Source organism: Phyllobates terribilis, unplaced genomic scaffold (genome assembly GCF_046119375.1).
Source record: "Phyllobates terribilis strain yellow unplaced genomic scaffold, ASM4611937v1 Scaffold_11__3_contigs__length_659146591, whole genome shotgun sequence".
Lineage (NCBI taxonomy): Eukaryota > Metazoa > Chordata > Amphibia > Anura > Dendrobatidae > Phyllobates > Phyllobates terribilis.
Window position 1 is genome coordinate 356,502,372 of NW_027362771.1, and position 18,862 is coordinate 356,521,233.

Consider the following 18,862-nt stretch of genomic DNA (forward strand, 5'->3'; position numbering starts at 1 on the left):
TTTCATAGTCATGAAAATGCAGAAAAATCTTTAAATGAGAAGGTGTGTCCAAACTTTTGGTCTGTACTGTACATTGCTCATGTTTAAGTGATAAATTTACTGTAGCACAGAATCATCTCAGCTAAAAGTCTAGACCCTTAGATCAGGAATAGGACAGACATTTGTAGGACATTTCATAACTTTCCCAAATTCTTCTGAAAAAATATTCCCCACAAACTGCATTGAACTACTGTACCTAATTTATTATATATTTTAGGAGTCGGACTTGGTCCATTTTATACTGACTCCGACTCCACCAAAATGGGCTCCGACTCCACGACTCAGACTCCACAGCCCTGTCTTCAAGTAAGACTAAATCCTACCTTTAGGGAACACAGCATGTTTAATGGTCAACCATTAGTTTGAATGATCATTTCTCCTACAGCGTTATGGTAAGAAAAATCAAGATCAGCAACAATTCGATAATCACCAGGCCAGGTTCTATTTTCAATTTATATCCAACGCGACTTGGTTACTTTGAGAGCTGTAAACCTTCCACTTCTCTCATCTGTGGGTATGCTTTAGTATACCATTTCTCTATTCTCAACTTTTCACAAGATGTGGTGCAAGATTACCAGCAATTATGTTATGTTATTTTTTTTTTTTTTCAGTCCTGATATATCTAGGCTGAATGGCCCAAAATGACAATGAATTTATTTTTTTAAATTGTCCTTAACGAAATTTAGACTTCAGCTCATGTTTTTTGAGCACACATATTTTCATTCACTGACCTCACAAAACTATTTTCAAGATGGTGAAGAATAGAAACTGGAGTTGACCAAAATTTATCGCTGCAGTCCGTGTTAGCCGGACTAGAACCCTATGAACTTCCGACTGCCTGCCAGTATCCTGGGCATCTCTTTTGATTAGTAGGCTCCTATGTCGTCATGACATATATCTTGCCTACTAATCAAAAGAGATGCCCAGAATACCAGCCAGTGGTAGGAAGTTCTTGTCCAGCTTCCATGATTCCATGAAGTGCTCAACGCTAACTAAAACAAATTATGTTAAAATGCTAACAGGAGCCTGACAGGTCTCTCTATGTACACATTTAGGAAAAGACCCATCAGTCTGGATCGACCTCTTGGACTAGTCATCCTAATCACTCTGTCCCCAGTTGACATTCCATGTATGATTTCTCTTAGCCCTTCTCAAAAGGACAGTTTTCAGTTTTTCTGCTTTTGCTTGTTTTTTTCTTTCCCTTCTTCCAAGAACCATAACTTTATATTTCTGTCGACATAGATGTATGAAGGCTTATTTTTTGCAGTACGAGTTGTACTTTTCAGTGACATCATCCATTTTATCAGGTAATATACTGGAAAGCAGGAAAAAAATTTCAAGTGCAGCAAAATTGTGAAACACATAATTCCACCATTGAATTTTTCGGGTTTTGTATTTACATTTTTTGATAAAAATGACCTGGCAATAAGATTCTCCAGGCCAGTACATTTAAGATAGTGCCAAAGAAGCATAGTTTTTTTTATTTATTAAGTGGTGAAAAACAAATTGGAAATTGGTAAAAAATTTAGCTTGTCATCATTTCAAGACCCATAACTATTTGAATTTTCAGCCAATGGAGCTCTTTGAGGGCAGGTTTTGTTTTTTGGGACCACAAAGAGAATGGGAAAGGGCAAATTAGAGGGTAATAAATATGAATTATAGGAGAAATAGTAAAATAAAACACAAAAAAAATGAACCGCATTATAAGTTGGTATACATGCAACATGTAGAAGCATGTTCACACTGTGGCCATTTAGCAAACAAAACCTAAGATAGATACACCATGAGCATATACCCTGATGGAAGCAAGAATGTAAAAAGTAATAGTGCATATAAATAACATAAGAGTACTTAGTAAAATACTGTTTTTGATCAAAAAAGTGTAAAAGCCATCCCACAGCAACAAGTTATACCCCAGTAGGGACGGTCCTATCCTCTAATACTAAAACCTCACCTTGTGTCAGACAACATCAATGTAGATGGGGCAGGGCAGGACCGGAGCCCAACTGTTCACACACCCAGCCTTGGGAAGCTAAATGGATAAATTAGCTAGCTCAAAAAGGGGGACCATGCTCCTGTTTGTACAAAGTACGAGAAACTACAGCAAAAATAAAGAAATGAGCCGGAGTACAAATTGGTATGCATGCAACATGTACATAGAAGCATGTTCACACTGTGGCCATTTAGCAGACAAAACCGAAGATGGAAACAAAATGAGCATATACCCTGCTCATATACCCTAATTGGGTACAACTTATCACGGTGGGATGGCTTTTATGCTTTTTTGATCAAAAAAACGTGTTTACTAAGTACCCTATAATATTTATTTGTACGATAACTTTTTTCTTACAGCAGGGTATATGCTCATTTTGTTTCTATCTTATAATTTGTACACTAGTAAAATAGTTAAATATATTTTACAATTTCTTTACTCCAATACACTTGCAGGGAAGGTTCACCATCCACTTACTGCATGCTATCATCCCTTAATTCTGCGTGTGACCTTCTCTTGAATGTGACACCGAGCTACCCAGTCATATTGATGAAATGGTGTGGGGGAGAGCGAGAGATTAAGAAATTCAGGCTGACAGCTGCTGCTGGGTTATTAAGTGATGGATCATGTACTTAATGTCATAGAACTCTTTCTCCGAGCTGCAGCAGCCATCAAGCCGCAGCAGATACCCGAAACTATGATGGGAAGATGGAAAGTGTTACAGGGACATGTCGTATTAACTAAGCAGTTCTGTGTTTAGTATGAACCTCTTGTCTTACTGAATATATAAATAATAAAATGACATGGATGTTTTATGTAATACAGATTCCAGGAATGAGCTCATGTGGACAGACAGAGTATCAATGCTTCTGCATACCAGATCATTTAAATATTTTTAATTGGATGTTGGTGATGGAATCCGAGGTGTCTCCCCCTTCCTTGGTTAGGGTACCTTCAACCAGCAAAAAGCATCTGTTTCCCTGTATCCTCAGAGCACTTAAAGGCACTTATTTAAATGAAATGCAAAGAGGCTGCAAGTTCTCGTTTTCCTTTGAAATCCTATACTCAGTGGATAACTGGCTTCTGTACTACTTAAGGAACTGAACAACAAATGGTTTAATTGCCAACAAGGGCAGTGAACTTTAAAATGTTAATGCAGATTAACTACGGAGGAGACATGCGGCACCATATCCCTTGTGAAAATTAAAGAATAATTATAGCAGAGCAAGCTGCCAAAATCATCTCTCATTGTATTGGATTGCGATGATAGGACATAGTCCATTTATTTTTAAAAGTTTCTTCATAGGCTTTTTTGTTATCTTAGCATTTTTGATGAACAAAACAAGTCGTGCAGATAAAGAAAAAATTGCAGACAAAAGTGAAGAGTTGGCTCATGGCAATTCTATAATTCTAGAATCTGATTGCTATAGCTAATTCATTCAAAAACGAAGTAAACCCTTAGGAATCGCTTAGATTTTGGCATTTGATTACTTATAAAATGTCACCGGATTCTGTTTGTTTATAATCGTTATTTGTGTCTTGGAGAACAATTTAAAACACATTGGCCCCAATTCATCATTGTATTTGCACCTTTTTTCTTGAGTAAAAATGGTTCTATTAGTGTCTTTTATGTTTGTTCATTATTTACTTGCATGTTTTTTTTTAAGTTAACTTTTGACCAATTTGACCATGTTGTACAGACTAGTCATGGGACTCTTAACCCTAACTCAACAGCCTAATCTCATGTACAGCACCATGGAATCAATGGCGCTATATAAATAAATAATAATAATAATAATAATCTATGGTTATGAGGCTGTTAATTTGGGTTCAAGAGACCAGTGACCAGTCTGTACATCGCACTCCATACACTGACTGTGTTTCAAGGACTACGGAATTACACCTTGCTTGATTTCATCTTTTTGTTTTTTTTTCCTGCAAAATAAGTTTATAATTTGCGACTTTTCAAAATGTTATAATTTTTTTTGTGCAATTGTATTCTAGTAGTGTACTGAAGTGTAAAATCTGTTTTAAAATGTTGTACATCTACAACTGTGTGGAAATGATATGAAAGAATCAAGCAACATTTTGCTATAAAAAAAAAGCTCAAAAGTAAAAGAAAAAAAGAGCATCTTTGTTTTTGCACAACATTTTATCAAACTGTGATTGCTATTTTGAAGAATTTGGTGCAAAAAAATACAATAAATTCCACAAGACAGAAAAGTAGCTTAAAAAAAACCCAAATGATGAATCTGGTTCATAATGTTCTGTCCATATCTTTTATTGAGTAAATATCAACAATGCAGATAGAAGAAGTATGGTGAACCTTTGGGTTAAGGTCTTCTCAAAGAGTTAACTAGTAAAGGGTGTTTAGGTTAAGGAGAGGAGATTGGAAATGTATTTTCCAGATGCTTTGCTTAATAAATAAAGGTGCACAAAGCCTGTTTAATGACTAGAGATAAACGAACCTTTTGATATTTGGGTTCGTCGACTTTTGCTGAACAGCTAAAAAAAAGTTTGTGTTCGGGCACCCGATCCCGAACGCGAATGGGGCCCCAAACATCCGTGGTTTCCCACACTGTCATCTGCGTAACAGCGCGGGAAACAAGGGCTCTGATCGGCTTTAACATTGTTACCGTCGGTCGGAGCATTGCGGGTTCAAGCTGTCAGATGTCAGCGTGATCCCGCAGCTGTGACCCGCAGTAAAAAGCTTACCTCGGGGCACAGGCATCGGCTTATGAGACTACTACCCCCATCAGCTGACACTTGCTGTTACTGTAAACAGTGAGCTCAGGCTCCGCTGATGGGAAGAGTAGTCTCTCGTCAGCCGACATCTGTGCTCAAAGTAAAAAAAGAACTTTAAAATTAGTAAATAAATATTCAAATAAAAATAAAATACACATTATACTCACCTACACCTAATCCCCGATGACATTGTCCCCTGTAAAAAATAAAAAAACACCATAATACCGTAACGGCTAATCCCGGATGCCCATATCACCTGTAAGAAAGAATGAAATAATAAACCGCCATAATTCCCTACCCCCCCTATTCGCCATAATCCAGAGTGTCCCACGGCAAACTCACTTGTACAGCTGTTACATCGGAAGATGTGACTGCTCTACCGGCTGCCGACTACACACTGACAGGAGCGTAACCGTTCCCGTAGTGTATAGCGCTGAGCTGTCATGAGAGAGGTCACAGGAATTCATCAGCTGATGAGTTCCAGTGATCTCACTTACTGCACTGCCGCTGCGTGAGAAAATTCTCATGCAGTTGGCGGTGCCATAAGTGAGATCACCAGAGCTCATCTACTGATGAACTCTAGTCACCTCTCTCACGGCAGCTCAGCACTATACACTAGCACAGGAGCGATTACACTCCTGTGTCAACTGCTGACTTGTAGAGCAGTCACATCTACTTATGTGACTGTTCTAAAGGTTATATCCTCGTGGGACAGTGTGGATTATTTCATCACGTCGGACAGGCGAGGGATATTGTTGTTTTTTATTTTGTACAGGAGACCAGTGCTTCAATGGAATGGGCGTTAGGTGAGTATAACTGTTTGTTTTTATTTTTAAATAAGTAAAAGTGTTATTTTTTTTTTTCAAATAAAAGCATTTTTTCTGGCTGTGTCTTTATTTCACAAATTTTACGGCCATTGTCACACACGACCATGCCTGGATGTAGGTTCAGCGGTCTCAGCCACAGATCTGCCTGCTCTTTCACAGCTGTCCACAACTCACAAGCAGTGTGAGTTCTCTCACCTAAGCTTATGAGTTTCAGCACAGCCTGTTGCCGCTTGGCGGAGGCAGTACTGCTGTGCTTCCAGCTTGTAACTGATGTGGTGATATCTGAGATGGAGGCTGAACATGAGGAGGAGGAGGATGAAGCGCAGGAGCTGTACACTGTGGGGGCAACTCTGACTGACATAGGGCCTGCAATCCTCGGTGTGGGGAGGATGTGTTCCGTCCCAAAGTCCGACTGGGTCCCGGCTTCCACTATGTTTACCCAGTGTACCGTCCCTGGCCACAAGCACTTGTCCACGTGTCCATTGTCAGGTGGACTCTCCCAGAAACTGCGTTGTTGAGGGCACGGCAGATGTTTTGGGACTCGTGCTTATGTAGTGCGGGGATGGCACACAGGGAAAAATAGTGTTGGCTGGGGACCGAGTACTGAGGGACGGCCACCGCCATAAGGTTGCGGAAGGATTCCGTCTCCACCAGCCTAAAAGGCTGCATTTCCAACGCAAGCAGTCGTGAAATGTGCAAATTTAGGACTGTGGCCTGTGGGGCGTTAGCTGCGAATTTCTGCTTTCGTTCAAAGGTCTGGGATATGGGCAATTGAACGTTGCGGTGGGACGTGGACGTTGATGCTGTTTCTTGAGAAACTGCCAAAACAAGTGAAGACTGAGAGGAGGGGGCATCTTTGCAAGCAGTATGGACAGGGGATTGCCTTGCATGCACAACCGTGGAAGAAGCAGTGGTGACACCTGCTGACACTGGACGTGGACCCTGGGGTTCGCTCCACAAAGTCGGGTGCTTTGCTGCCATGTGCCTGATCATGCTGGTCTTGGTCAGACTGGTAGTTTTGTCACCCCTGCTAATGCTGGCATGGCAGATGGCCTTTTTGGGGTTATCAGCAGAGTCTTTAAAAAAATTCCAGACTCTGGAAGACCTACAGGTTGTACTGGCAACGTCCCTCGTGTTGGTGTTACAGCGAACTGTTGCCCGCCTTCTGTGTGCGGCCACCACACTGCTTCTTCCTGCCTGTTGGGGTACTCTGCCTCCATCACCCTGTGTGCTGCTGGCCTCGCTCTGCATGTCCTCCTGCCACGTTGGGTCAGTTAATAGATCATCCACCACATCCTCCTCTTCCACTTGCGCACCACGATCCTCCTCCTCACTTCCTGGCAATTGTGTCTCGTCATCGTCCACCTCTTGTGACAAATTGCCAGCGTCGACTTCCTGTGGCCGTGGCTGTTCAAATATTTGGGCATCGCTACATGGGATCTCCTCTTCCACCACTTTAAGCTGAGCAGGCGAGGGGCACAAATCTGGAAATGGACCAGTGAACAGCTCTTCAGAGTGTCCAAGTGTGGGATCAATTGCTGTCTGACGACACTCGGCATGGTGGGAGGAAGGAGCATCAGGGTGAGGAGGAGTATGCGGTCGAGACTCACGGCTACTAAGAGTTGACCATGTGGAAGACAGACCGGAGGTGGTGCTGCCCAGGTAACTGGAAGTATTATCTTCTATCCAATTAATAACCTGTTCACACTGATCAGTTCGCAATACTGGTGTTGTTCTGTGCTTCCCTAGTAATTTGGTCAAGAAGTGGGGGCGAGAAGATGTGGCTGTTGGTTGTGGCACATTTTCACCTTGGCCACGGCCCCGTCCTCTGCACGCACCATCACCAGAACGTCCAGTTCCACGTCCCTTGCCACGCGCCTTGCCCATCGTAAAGGAAGTAAAATAGCTTACACTCGCACTATCAATGGAAAAAGGGTAATAAAAAGTAGATTAGAACCGTGGAAGAGGAAAACCACAGTTCTATTTCTCTGGCCTACACCCGACTCTTTTAAACAATCTGAACAATCAGGGAGAAACTATTACCGTTTTTCTTTACGGCAAAAAATGCCAAAAGCAGGATAATAGAGATTTTTTACCGTGGAACGTCAAAACCACAGTTATAATTTACTGGTGTGTATACCAGACTTTTTTAAATATATATATTTGTGGCTGAACAGTGAGTGACACACTCAAACAGTTTTTTTTTTAGATACAAACGGCCCAAAAGTGGATAATACAGAGGTTTGAACCGTGGAACTGCAAAACCACACTTCTATTTCTCTGGCCTACACCAGACTATTTTCAACAGATATATTTGTTTCTGAACAATCAGGAGACACTACTGTTTTTCTTTACAGCAAAAAAGCAGGATAATACAGAGATTTGACCCGTGGACCTGCAAAACCACACTTGTATTTCTCGGGCCCACACCAGACTATTGTCAACAGATATATTTGTGTCTGAACAATTAGGAGACACTACTGTTTTTCTTTACGGCAAAAAATGCCAAAAGAAGGATAATACAGAGATTTGACCCGTTGAACTGCAAAACCACAGTTCTAGTAATCTGGCCTACACCAGACTATTTTCAACAGATATATTTGTGTCTGAAAAATCAGAGACACACTTTTTTTTTTTTGGGGGGGGGGGTACCAAAAGGTTAATAAGATGGGTATTTGTACAGTGTGAAGGAGGAAAAATAAAAGAGGGTTTAGATGAAAAAAAAGGATTTTTCCTGGCCCCCGAGACCTGGAGCTAAGTCCAGCAATTTCAGCAAGAGGAGCACACAGGACTGTAATGCAGCGTTTGCTGGTATAACCCCTGCGTCTCCTATGCAGCCTGCCTGATATCTGGGATGGATATTAGTCCTGAGAAGGACTGTTTGTTTGATCTGGCGCCTTTACAGACCCTACACTAACCCATTTCGCAGGATATATCTCTCCCTAAATCAGCAGCGCTGTCCCTACACTGTCTGATCCGGAGCGACTGTGTCCAAGATGGCGGCGCCCGGTTTTAAATACTCGAGGTGACGCTGTGCGGCCAGCCAATCACTGTAATGCCCACAAACAACATGGCTGCGGCATTACAGTGACTGGCTGGCAATCCCTGCATGTTCATTGGCTCTGTAAAGAGCGCCAAACATGCAGGGTGGAGACCCGAGCTCCCGCCCGAGTAACCCGGAAATGCTCGGTGCTCGCCGAACATCCCAAGTAGCGTGATACTCGGGCGAGTACCGAGCAGTGTCGAGCATGTTCGCTCAACACTAGTGCTGACTACAAATCCCATTATTTTTGTCTGGTCGCGTTGATCTCAGGGAGACCAAGCGACAATGATGTTAGCTGTACTTCTCAAGCAAAGATTTCTGCATTTTTAAATCTTGTGTTTTGACATATGATTTTTCTCCAAATTCTTTTCTTGAATATACAAGTAGTATATCGTAATTATTTTACTTGGGCCTTATGGGATTCATAACCTAAAAGTATCCAGTCTGGTGATTTTGCTATTTTCAGCACCTAAGGAATCTGTACTATTTTCTAAAATGATATCCATTTCTGTGCAGTGATAGACAGAGGGCCTTATCTAGAAAAATTGCTTATGGCAAGCAATACACTGCCCAGAGCAACAAATACATTGCTATGTACTTTCAAGTGCAGTTTGGGAAATTAAATCTGAAGTAGCTATGTATGGGAAGACTGAGGCTGAAATGGTTTTGAAGAGTGACCCCAGAAAGCAACCTTTTTAGGTTTTTTTTTCAGCTGCACAGCATGTAGCACCATTATGTTTAATATCTCCAAACCCACATCGCCATTATCTCCAATAGATGAGATGCTTTGCTGCAATGTAAGAAAATTACATGATGAAGCAAACTGCCCCCTAGGAAATACTGAGTGAGATATAATTGTATGCAAAGTCATATGTACAGAGGAATAGACAAATATAAAATATGCAAATGTCTACAGTATATTCAGTGTTGCTACATTAAAGTGCTTTATGTGTAATGATAAGAAGCTATTGCGTTGAACTGCTGCTTCATAGGGCAGTACTAGCTGTCTTAATTCAGTGAGAACAATTGCTGTAGGTGTTGAATATTTGCACATCATGGATAGAAATACAGTCATGGCCCAAAGTGTTGGCATCCTTGAAATTTAAATTGTTCCAGAAAATGAAGTATTTCTTCCATAAAATGATTGCAATTACACATGTTTTGTTATACACATGCTTTTTTCCTTTGTGTTTATTGGAACAACGCAAAAAAGAAAGGGCAAATAATTTCACACAAAACCCCAAAAATGCGCCGGACAAACTTGTTGGCACTCTCAACTTAAATATTTGGTTGCACACCCTTTGGAATAAATAACTGCACTTCCATAACCATCGACAAGCTTCTTGCACCTCTCACCTGGAGTTTTGGACCACTCTTCTTTTGCAAACTGCTCCAGGTCACTCATATTTGATGGGTGCCTTCTCCCATTAGCAATTTTAAGATCTCTCCACAGGTGTTCAATTGGATTTAGATCCGGACTCGTTGCTGGCCACTTCCGAACTCTCCAGCACTTTGTTTCCATCCATTTCTGGGTTCTTCTTGAAGTATGTTTGGGGTCATTGTCCTGCTGGAAGACCCATGACCTAGGTTTCAAACCAAGCTTTCTAACACTGGGCACTACATTGCGATCCAAAATCCTTTGGTAATCTTCAGATTTCATGATGCCTTGCACACAGTCAAGGTGCCATAGGCAGCAAAACAACCCACAAAACATCTTTGAACCTCCACCATATTTGCTGTAGGTACTGTGTCCTTTTCTTTGTAAGCCTCATTTGGTTTTTGGTAAACACTATAATAATGTGCTTTACCAGAAAGCCCTATCTTGGTCTCCCCAACGCCAGCATCCTTGCATGCCACTTATCCCTCCCCCGACAGGAACGCCAACATGCGTCTCCTTCCCCTGCCGCGGCTCCCTGCTCCCAGGACCTGTGCACATCACGCAGGCCTCTGGCACTGCGCTTAGGGCACGCTCCCGATTCTTAAAGGGGCAGTGCGTGCACTCCAGGAAATGTCCCCAGCCAACAGCTGGGAGACAATTGGTATGCAAGGCATCCTCTACTGTAGGGAGGTGCCTGAACAATGTTAGTGTCTAGTCAGTCTGAATTTCATGAAATAATTAAAAATAAATTGACGTGGGCCTTCGCCCTATTTTTGTGTCCAGCCAGGTACAACTAGGCAGCTGGGGGCTGGAATCCACAGCGCAGGGAGGCCCAAGCTTTCTGCCTCCCCCCCCCCCCGCTGCAAATTGCAGTCCGCAGCCACCCCAGATAATGGCGCGTTCATAGAAGCGCCATCTTCTGACACTGTACCCAACTCATCCAGGGCCCTGGTGCGGTGTCTCACTGGGTAATGAAGGGGTTAGGGCCAGCTTGGTATCATCATTCATGGGGTCACGCCAATATTAGACATGACCGCCATGAATTTCTAGTAAAGTATTTAAAAAAAACACAACACCCAGAATAAAGTCCTTTAATTGAAGTAAACACACCATTTTTTAATGTTCTAAATTAAACCATACTTACCATCACACCTATTCTAGCTGAAGCCAATGTCTTCTGCAATAAAAGTAAAATAATAAACCAACATCATCCTTACCTTTCCATGGTTCCCATGTCGGCTCCAGCTCTTCTACATTCACATGACAGGCTGGATCGCAGCCGAAAGCATGCTGCTATCCATCTCGATGTAGCAGAGCTGGAACCGTCCTGGGAACCATGGAAAGGTAAGGATGATGTTGGTTTATTATTTTACTTTTATTGCAGGAGATCGTTGGCTTCAGCTGGAATGGGCGTGATGGTAAGTATGGTTTAATTTAGACCAATAAAGAATTGTGTGCTTATTTCAATTAAAGGACTTTATTCTGGGTGTTTGTTTTTTTTTAACTTTGACTATGGGGTTAGTAATGGGGGTGTCTTATAGACTCCTCTCCATTACTAACCTGGGCTTGATGTCAGCTGGCATTATAAGCTGACATCAACCGCAGCCCTATTACCCCACTGCCACTGCTACAGGGCAGTGGGAAGAGTGAGGCTAAGTGCCAGAATTGGCGTATCCTATGGATGCGCCATTTCTGGGGCGGCTGATGGCTGGTGTTTCTAGCCTGGGAGGGGGCCAATATTCATGGCACCCTTCCTGGGCTATTAATATCAGCCCCCAGCTGTCTGCCTAGCCTTTGCTAGCTATTAAAATAGGGGGGACCCCACGTCATTTTTTTGGTGGTCCCCCATTTTAATATCTAGTAAAGGCTAGGTATTCAGCTGGGGGCTGATATTAGTAGCCTGGGAAGCTCCGTGGGTATTACCCCCTTCCCAGGCTTCAAACATCTGCCCCAGCCGTCTGCTTAACCTCCGCTAGAGACTAAAATACGGGGAACCCCACGCCAATTTTTTTTTTTATAAATCCTTTATTTTAACACTAAATGACAAGTACAGTAATCAACACTATCACTGTACTTCTTAAATATGTGACTGACATGTTTCTATCTATGTGTGATGCTCTATTCTTTCTATTCTAAATTGTCGGGTACCGATTCTGAATTGCCGGGAGGCTTTTTTAAAGAGACTGTGCATGAAAACACTATTATTATTTTTAATAAATCCTTTAACACTAAATGACAAGTACAGTAAGCAACACTATCACTGTACTTCTTAGATAGAAACATGTCAGTCACATATATATCTAATCTATGTGTGATGCGCTATTCTTTCTGTTCTAAATTGTCGGGTACTGATGCTGAATTGCCGGCCGGCTTTTTTAAAGAGTGTCTTCTGAGCAGTTTGTCAGCTTTTGGACAACTTTGAAGGTGTTTTCTATGTGTTTTTATTTGCCTGCCATTGGTTTTAACGGTGTTCGACAGTGTTCAACAGTGTTCTAAGGTGTTTGACGAACAGCTCCACGAACATCCCTGTGTTCGACGAACCGAACACTACGGGGGTGGCTCAACACTAGTGCTCACATATAGTGTTGAGTGAACGTGAATTGTTAACCCAGTCAGGGTGCTCGCTGAGTATTTTCAGCGTTCTCGGTATCTGTTAGTGGTGACACATGCAGCCTTGGCTACACTAAAATAGATTCCGAGTACACCAAAAGGGTTATCAATACACGGTCACTCAATGCGACTCACATGGCATAACAGTCAGTGGCTACTGATGAGCTGCAACGTCCTTTGGATGCCCTAGGTACGTCAGAAGGAAGTGAGTGAAGCAGCGAGATTTGGTAGGCCTGGCCCCATCATCGCTGGAAAGCCATCGGTGGGGCAGGTGAGTTTATTTTTATGTTACACTGGGAAATTTAGTGTTTATGAAGGTGTTGTAGGAGTGGTAGACAACCCCTTTAACGTGACCAGGAGCTTATAGTATACATTATGGATACAGTGTGAATGTCAAAAATACAATCTCGCTTGGTCATCACAGCACAAAATTGTGTGTGAGCATTATGAGATTTTGGTTTGATCACTGAACGAGGTGAAATTAACTTGCATTTCATATTCTGTACCCAGTGGTGTAACTGGAAGCTTGGGGTCCGCAGTATAAAATCACCAGCAGGGCTCCTAAATATCATTGGTCTGTAATAATCCTAGTCTTCTCATTTGAGCCAAAGGGATTGTGTTCCTTAAAGAGGTTGTCCACTACTTTGACATTGATGACCTTGTAAGAAGACCAGACACTGTGGAACCAGATCAGCATGGAGGCGTGGCAGAGAGGAGGAGTTTGATCAGGACTCCGGGTACAGCATTGTCAGGGAAACCAGGAAAAAAACAGCGCGTGCTCAGGTTCTGAAGTGATTCTGGCGTTGAGGAAAGAGACTTGAGGAGCAACAATAGCGTCCAGAGCTCTTGTCAGGAAGAAAAGTGCCACGCATCCCCCCAGCCCAGATGTTGACCATCAAACCCTGAGGACCCGAGCGATGCCGGTCAAGATTCTCAGCCCAGACATTGACGGTCAAGCCCAGGTGGCGTCAGTCAACAGGACAGAAGCAGGTTCTCAGACGTGTGCGCCAGTGACAGGATGTCACAGAAGCTCCAGAGGTGTCAGATCAGAGATTCATGGTCAGGTTGGTGACCAGGAAGGACGCGCGAGACGGGCAGTTTCCTCTGACAGGGACATATGTTACCGGGCACGGATAAAAGGAAAGACCATAGTCAGACGGGGACCAGCAGATGCCAGAGCTTCATCATGAAAGTAGATAAAGAGTGACGGAGGAAACGGGCAGCGAGTTGTGAATAGGAACAGAGTTTTGCCAAGGCTTTAAGAGACTGTCCCTTGCCCGGTATAGGTAATGACAATTTAGTTCCCCTTCCCTCCAATAGATCATTTTAAACTACCAGCCCCTGAATTCTGGTGTATTCAGATTTTTTTCATTATGTGATTTCCTGCTTATTTTACTGTCAAACGTTGTAAAGAAATTGTTACCATATACAGTAATACGTGTTTTACAATTAATATTAATTGTTAAATAAAAGAAATATACTGTTGTTCCGCCTTTGTCTCCGCTGTTACATTCTGGTACCTGCTTATAACCTATCCTTAGGATAGGTAATCAATGTCTGATCACCCGGGGTCCAAAACCCGGTACCCCTGCCGATCAGCCGCTATTGGTGTGGGCGGCAGGGGCCGCCGGCCGGAAGTGCTCGATTGCACAGCTGCTCAGTCTTCTGGTAGTGGCCGATGCAGGGTACTGCACATCCACCTCCTATTCAAATCATTATGGATAGGTCATCAATGAAAAAGTAGTGGACAACCTCTTTAAGCTCAAGGGTCAGGTGCAACTGCAACCCCTGCACCTACTATAGTCATGCTACTGTTTGTACTCACAAAATCCATTTATTCAATCCAGTGAAATAAATCTACCTGTACATAAGACTGGAAAGAGTTTAGAAGCTAAGCATCAAAGCAATGCATTAAAATGCCAAGGACCTCATTATAATGACACTATAATGTGGCACAGAGGTAAAGGTATATTTAGCACCAAAGGGTTAAGAGCAGCCCAATGAGAGGTTATGTAATTTAGAACTTTTCAGGATGCAAGATGACGCTGAGCATCCTAAATTGTTTCTGATTACACAATCAGGGACTGCTGAATGTTCTGCTTCTGATTCACAGACAGGGCTCTGCCTCATTCCCTCTGGAAATGTTTAGAATATTAACCCCCTTTTCCACAACTAGAGGCAAACACTTACGTTATCAGGTGACGTCAACTGTAATTTTCCCCTTCCGTCTCCTGGTGTTGAAATGGCAATTTTACATACGCTAATGAAGAAATCCCAGCTGAGTTAATCAGAGCGTTTCTGCGCCAGGATAAAATGTGATTTCCTAAAAATAAACCAGACTGCCAATGGCTTTCATAATGAACGGTCATTTCATTGTGTGACTTGACAGGTGCACAAAAAGCCTTTATATTTTGAAGACAAAAAGAATGAGAAAGGTACCATATATAGAGAATGAATATATGCAAAATGTCAGGGCTGAAAATATTGTGAGTAATCCATTTAAAGTACAGATAAATATTGCTTCCTGAAAAATATCAAGATTTGTTGGGTATTGTTTTATAGCAAGAATACAATAAAATCTGCACAAAAGTAAATTACTGAGATTGCTGAAGCCTGATCATGCCATTTGTGGCATATAACCACTTGTGTCAAAATTTACCTCCTCAAAAATAAAGGAAGTTTGGGAAGCACTGCTTTATCTCAATAGCGTCTTTTTTATGTAATTTTCTAAAATAAATTTAGTGTATTTGATTTTTTTCTTGAGCTAATACAATTAAGTGCAAGGTGCATAGGTCATAGCCATGAACACACTGCTCAGTAAACTTTATATATTCTCTTATTGAAGGGACTGGAGAAAGCCATTGCCTGTCATTTCTGGCAGTGGTTTGTCTAGCTGCAAAACAAAAGGATCGGGTACTGAATTTAAAGCGAATCTTTCCCCAGATTTTGCATGTTAAACTGGCCACGTCATGGAATTGTGGTTGCAGTACTGAATAAAATGTGTTTTTTTATGTTTTAATTTCTCCTCTCTATTGCATAGATACCAGCTTGTAAAATTTAGTTACCGTAATAATTTTTGAGGAGCCCAACGGAGCTGTACCAAAGACCAATCATAAGAAGGCAACAACATACAGGGAAAAATGTGGAATACGCCCCCACAATAGCAAGGGCAGGCTTTCTCTTGTGTGAGACATGTCATGACAGACAGCCCCGCTCACACTGCAAAGCTGTGTGTGATCACAAAGTGTTGGGAGCAAGGATGAGTGTGATTACATAAACCTTTCAGTGTTCATCTCACTTCAGTAAGATTGGGGGAAGGGGCAATACAGAAGAGCTTTGTCTCATTACAAACACCTCTGCAGCTGTAGCTCTCCTTTCACAGCACAGTCAGCTCTGATGTAACCACCTCCCCCCACACTGTTGAGCTAAAAGCTGAAAGGTGTTTGTAATCACCTTAATCTCTTCTCTATTCCCATCACTCTGTTATCACATACTGCTCTGCAGTGAGGCGAGCAAACTGCCTGTCATTACATGTCTCACACCGGAGAAAGCCTCTTCTAATCTATTGTTGGGGCATGTTCCTTTTCCCTTGTATGTTGCTGCCTGCTTATGATGGTCAGCTACATACAGGGGAAGAAGTACACCACCCAGAGACAAATTTCTCATAAATTGGTCTTATCATAAGTTATAACCTAAACTTCACAAGCTAATATCTCTGCAACGGACATGAATAATTAAAAAACAAACTCTTTTATTCAGCTCCTCATCCACTATTCCATGATGTGACCAGTATAATATGCTCCGACTGGTGAAAAATCCTGTTCACTGTTAGGGGAGAGTTAAGAAGTCTTCATATACATCAGATGTTGGGCTGATCTGGCCAAAATCAGTGGATCAGTTGGCTTTTAATCTAATGTCTATGGGGACTTTTAGAACTAATGTCATGAGAATTAAGCCTGGAATTCTAGAAAGGCCTAAATCTTTAATGTTAGAAGCAAGTCTGAAAGTTAGGGTAGTGGGTTCTACAGAATGGATGCAGCACAGAAGGCCTGCAGAATGGGTAGATAGAACTAAAATGGTAAAATGCGAGTCATAGAAAGTATTATGTACAGCTTTTGGTATTAAAAATTCAATGAGCAATCTAACCTACAGCAGACTAAAAAAATAAAAGGAGCAAATATATGTTTTAAAGTACATAATCACATTGGAAGCAATTCAGAGACCATGCTTTCCAACAAAGATGCCGAAAGGAATGATATGTGCTGTATGGAGCCTGAATAAATTATATAATATAGTGTATACAGTTCCTACCCCTATAACTGTCTCCATCAGTGAATATATAGTGTATACAGTTCCTACCCCTATAACTGTCTCCATCATTGAAAAGGTGTCAGGGGTTTAAGTACAGTATTAAGTCTTTTATTTCTATTCTTTGTCTTCAGAGATACTGTATGTTTTTTATTGGGCCACATTCTCACTTGCATGGACTTTACATTTGTCTGTCCTGTTTTGAGGACCAGACATTTGGAATTAATGTCTAAAACAGATGCGTTTTATAACTGGTTCAATATGGATCAGACGAACACCATTGATTGTAACGTCCACCAGGGTTTCTTTGTGTTTGTGTTAGTTTTTAGAACTGAAGAAAAGTCTCATCACTTCCTAAAAATTGATAAATTAACCCTGGGAAACCATATATTAATCAATTGGATCCATCTGCTTCCTTGTGCATCAGGTTTGCTCAGGATCTGTTTTGAACAATAAGTTCACTTCTTCTTAAAAATGTAGAAGACAAACGGAAAGTGCAAATGCAGGTGTGAACGTAGCTTTACTCTTCTCATATTGGACACCCTTTGCCTGTTCTCAATCTTGATCTGTCTTTGTCCCCTCTTTGTCTTTCTGCCGGTCTCCATGTCTCTTCTGCTGTTGATGTGGCTATCAGTTGAGATTAAAGTAATCAAAGATCTTCCTTGGCCTCCACCAGTGGGACAGCTGAACAGCACTGCCGAAACCCAAGAAAGTGATGTGAGCTGTGCATTCTCCTCCCAGCAGCCTCCATCTTCTCCACACTTATCGTGCCAGAACAGTATTGAAGACAGCAATGGTGGGTTTCTGAGTACTAAAGCTTGCCTTACTTTATTTCTGTAGAAGTGTCACGACACATGGGTGTGGGTATATTTTCCATGTAAATGATTGTTTTACTGGGTCTATAAAAATATCTAATTTTGTGTGTTGATGATCATGCCAATTTAATTTGTGTAATTTAGTTCTTTGCCGATCTTGCGCTCATGAATATTTGAGTTTTGGTAATATCCCTAACCAATGACATTGGTGGAATAATTCTGCTAGCGCTATAGTCTGTTATGCTGCATTTCTGCCCTGACTTTATTGTAGTGTAGAGTGGAGTCAGCAGAAATATCAGTATTGTCCATCTTGTGTTCCTTGAAATATATTGCGAGCGTTTAGAAATTCGCTTGACTGCTTATGCTTTACATTAAGCCAGTGCTTGAAATCTTTTTTCTTGCTTCATCCATTATGATGTGAATAATAGACCATGCAGATATAATAGAACTAGAGCTTATGTGGGAACTGAAAGTGGATCAAGCAGGATAAAAGCTATAATAAGAGAATTTTATGTTGTTTCTCTGAAAATCTTCTACTTCTATTCTGTTTCTCCATCTCTTCCCTAAATGTCTCATAAACTCCATATTGCTTTAATAGATCCTTTTTGAAACCCATGATAAAGGTATTGTTACCCCATATATAGTGCTAGGTGGAGCATAACCTCATTTACAGTGCAAGCCAGAAAGGTCTACCATACATGGCACCCAGCACAGAATGACTATTATGCCGCCTCTAATTGCTGTACTGTCTAAAAGGAAGTGACCCGTCGCTTGTCTTCTGTAAGAGAATAAATATACAATTTCTTTCCTAAGTGTAGGTCATTGCTCCTGGGCAAGGCAGCAGATAATCAGTAATATCAATAACACATATAAATAGGAGGTGTACTTCAACATAAAAATAAAACAAAATAAAAAATCCATAGTACTCCTCAAGTGGTGGCATTATTTTTAAATACAGTGGTGTGAAAAAGTGTTTGCCCCTTTCCTGATTTCTTATTCTTTTGCATGTTTGTCACACTTAAATGTTTCAGATCACAAAACAAATGTAAATATTAGACAAAGATAACACAAGTAAACACAAAAAGCAGTTTTTAAATGAAGGTC

The 18,862-nt window shown here is 41.6% G+C and overlaps 1 protein-coding gene across 3 annotated transcripts in view; it reads left to right on the forward strand.

Annotated features, from left to right (window-relative positions):
- SHF (Src homology 2 domain containing F) overlaps window positions 1-18,862 on the forward strand; it is a 331,977-nt gene that overhangs the window by 194,415 nt on the left and 118,700 nt on the right. Inside the window, exon 4 of one of the 3 annotated variants that reach the window (XM_073652898.1) lies at window positions 17,620-17,739. The exons of 1 other annotated variant lie outside the window; for it this stretch is intronic. In XM_073652898.1, the coding sequence (XP_073508999.1) occupies window positions 17,620-17,739 (120 nt within the window). Of the gene's footprint in view, window positions 1-17,577; window positions 17,740-18,862 lie in introns of all 3 variants that reach the window. One more of the 3 variants, XM_073652896.1, reaches the window with a different exon arrangement.